Source organism: Crocodylus siamensis, chromosome 2 (assembly GCF_052110815.1).
Source record: "Crocodylus siamensis isolate JL-2025a chromosome 2, ASM5211081v1, whole genome shotgun sequence".
Taxonomy (NCBI): Eukaryota; Metazoa; Chordata; order Crocodylia; family Crocodylidae; genus Crocodylus; species Crocodylus siamensis.
In genome coordinates, this window is record NC_143396.1 from 167,925,576 (window position 1) to 167,927,825 (window position 2,250).

Genomic DNA, 2,250 nt, shown 5'->3' on the forward strand with positions numbered 1-2,250 from the left:
CTTATTAGGGAATGGAGAATGACATATGTTAATGAAAGAAGAACACTTTAGCTGGTGGACTTATAATGGGGTTACTTAAGTGTTGATTTGGGGGGAAAAAAATCTTGTTTCAATATGGTGAAGTAGTTATGCTTAAATAAGTTTTATGAAGTTAGAGTCTTCTGTGACTATGGCAGTCATACCGGGAAAGCTACTATCAGTGGTCAAAGGGATCTGGCCTCTGAAATACAGGGAACCAGGGATTGAAAAACCAAGGCAATTATCAATTATCCAGTTATAAACTTTATGAATGTGGAGTTGTATTTGTTGGTTCATGCCCTTTCAAAAGTAAGGCGAGAAAATGTAAATCTCTGTAAAAATGAAATCATACTAGTAGGGCCCACAAAGATATATTTTCAGGATCTGGGACAAGTATTATTGGAAGACTGTCACAGCTGGAAATATGCATATTCTGCAGAATAGAATAGAATAATGCCATTCACTCAGAAGGGTATTCACTTGCCTGTCTTGCAGATTTCATAAGTGAGTTGCAGTTGCTGCATGAGGAATAAATGTTTTCGATCCAAGCCTTCAAGAGGCCGAGAAGCGATTACTACAGAGAAACAGGGTCAGGTTTCAAGAAGCAGTCACTTTTGTTTGACTTTAGACGATCAGGCAGAATGTGAACAATCAGCATTTAGACCAACTGTATAGCTGGGAGACTTGTTGGACGAGCTTTGGAATGTAACAAAAGCCTCGCCTGTCAGAAATGCCATGGACCTTCATACCTACAACAACAGTCCAATCCTACAACAATCAGCATGTAACGCTAGCTCTTCATCATGCATAACATCTTTTTTCCTGAAGCTTTTCTAAATTGCCACTTGCTGTTTCTAATGAAACAATTAGTTTGGATCCATAGTGAAAAAGATTTATGTGCCGTCTTTCCTTCTGTTTCTCATACCAAGTAACTCTGTGGTATGCAAAGAACTACTCTATCCACTGATAGCACAAACTATTTTAGGTAGTTATATCACAGCCTGCGACTGAGGGAAGATAGAAGAGTGAAGGGTGGGGACTGAATTTACGCCTGTGGGCATCAGAACATGAGCCTCCTGTTGTGTTAACTTAAAGCCAAAGGGAGAATTCCAAAACTCTATGCTGTCCACTTCCTTGACAAGCGGCAGGGTGTGCTAGGATATGATAATATCCTGAGATAATGCATTTTTAAGAGCTCAAGTCATTCTGTGATATTATCACTTTCCCCTTACTTGTCTTCTCTTTCAGTGTAAGCATCATTTTCTGCCTCTGCAGAGAAGAGTGTATCTGGTGAAAATGGAGAAGGGGAATCACACTGTGGTGACTGAATTCATTTTAGTGGGCTTCACAGATGACCCAAAACTGCGGATAGTTCTCTTTTTGATTTTTGTACTGATCTACCTGCTGACCTTGGTGGGAAATCTTGGGATGTTTGTTTTAATCAAAATCAACTCTCAGCTTCACACCCCTATGTACTTTTTCATCAGCAACCTGGCCCTCTTGGATTTTGGATACTCCACCATCATAACTCCAAGCACACTCATGACTTTAGTCACAGAGAACAAAGTCATAACTTTCACAGGGTGCACTTTGCAGTTCTTCTTGTTCTGTATTGCCGTGACTTTGGAATGCTACCTGTTGGCAATAATGGCATACGATCGATTCACAGCCATTTGCAACCCTTTGCTTTACACAGTCATCATGTCTAAGCGGTTCTGCATGCTGCTGGTGCTTGGTGCATACTTCATGAGCTTCTTAAATTCAACAATTCAGACTACATTCATATTCCGTTTGCCCTTCTGTGACTCTATCATTGATCATATCTTTTGCGATGTCCCCCCCGTCCTGAAGCTGGCCTGCTCTGACACACACCTCACTGACATTGTTCATTTCAGTTGTGCTACAGTGCTTGTAACATCAACAAGTTTGGTCATCCTCATCTCCTACATCTATATTGCAGTTGCTATTCTAAAAATCAAATCTGCTCAGGGCAGGCGCAAAGCCTTTTCCACTTGTGCCTCCCACCTAACAGCTGTCACCATTTTCTATGGGACAGGTTCATTCATGTACTTACGGCCTAGCTCAAAATATGCCTTAGATCAGGACAAAATTATCTCTGTGTTTTATACCCTTGCGATCCCCATGGTGAACCCCCTGATCTATAGCCTGAGGAACAAAGAGGTGAAAGAGGCCTTCAGGAGGACCATAAAAAGGAAATTTTCTTCTCGATGA

General features: G+C 41.1%; 1 protein-coding gene across 1 annotated transcript; it reads left to right on the top strand.

Annotated features, from left to right (window-relative positions):
- The first annotated feature begins 1,314 nt into the window (after positions 1 to 1,314).
- On the top strand, positions 1,315 to 2,250 carry LOC149871170 (olfactory receptor 5AR1-like). Its single transcript, XM_090034857.1, has one exon. It carries the CDS (start codon positions 1,315 to 1,317, stop codon positions 2,248 to 2,250), a length of 936 nt encoding a protein of 311 aa, XP_089890983.1.

Excerpts from the sequence above, each read along its gene's own strand:
- LOC149871170 (XM_090034857.1), top strand. The coding sequence starts at position 1,315 with ATGGAGAAGGGGAATCACACTGTGGTGACTGAATTCATTTTAGTGGGC.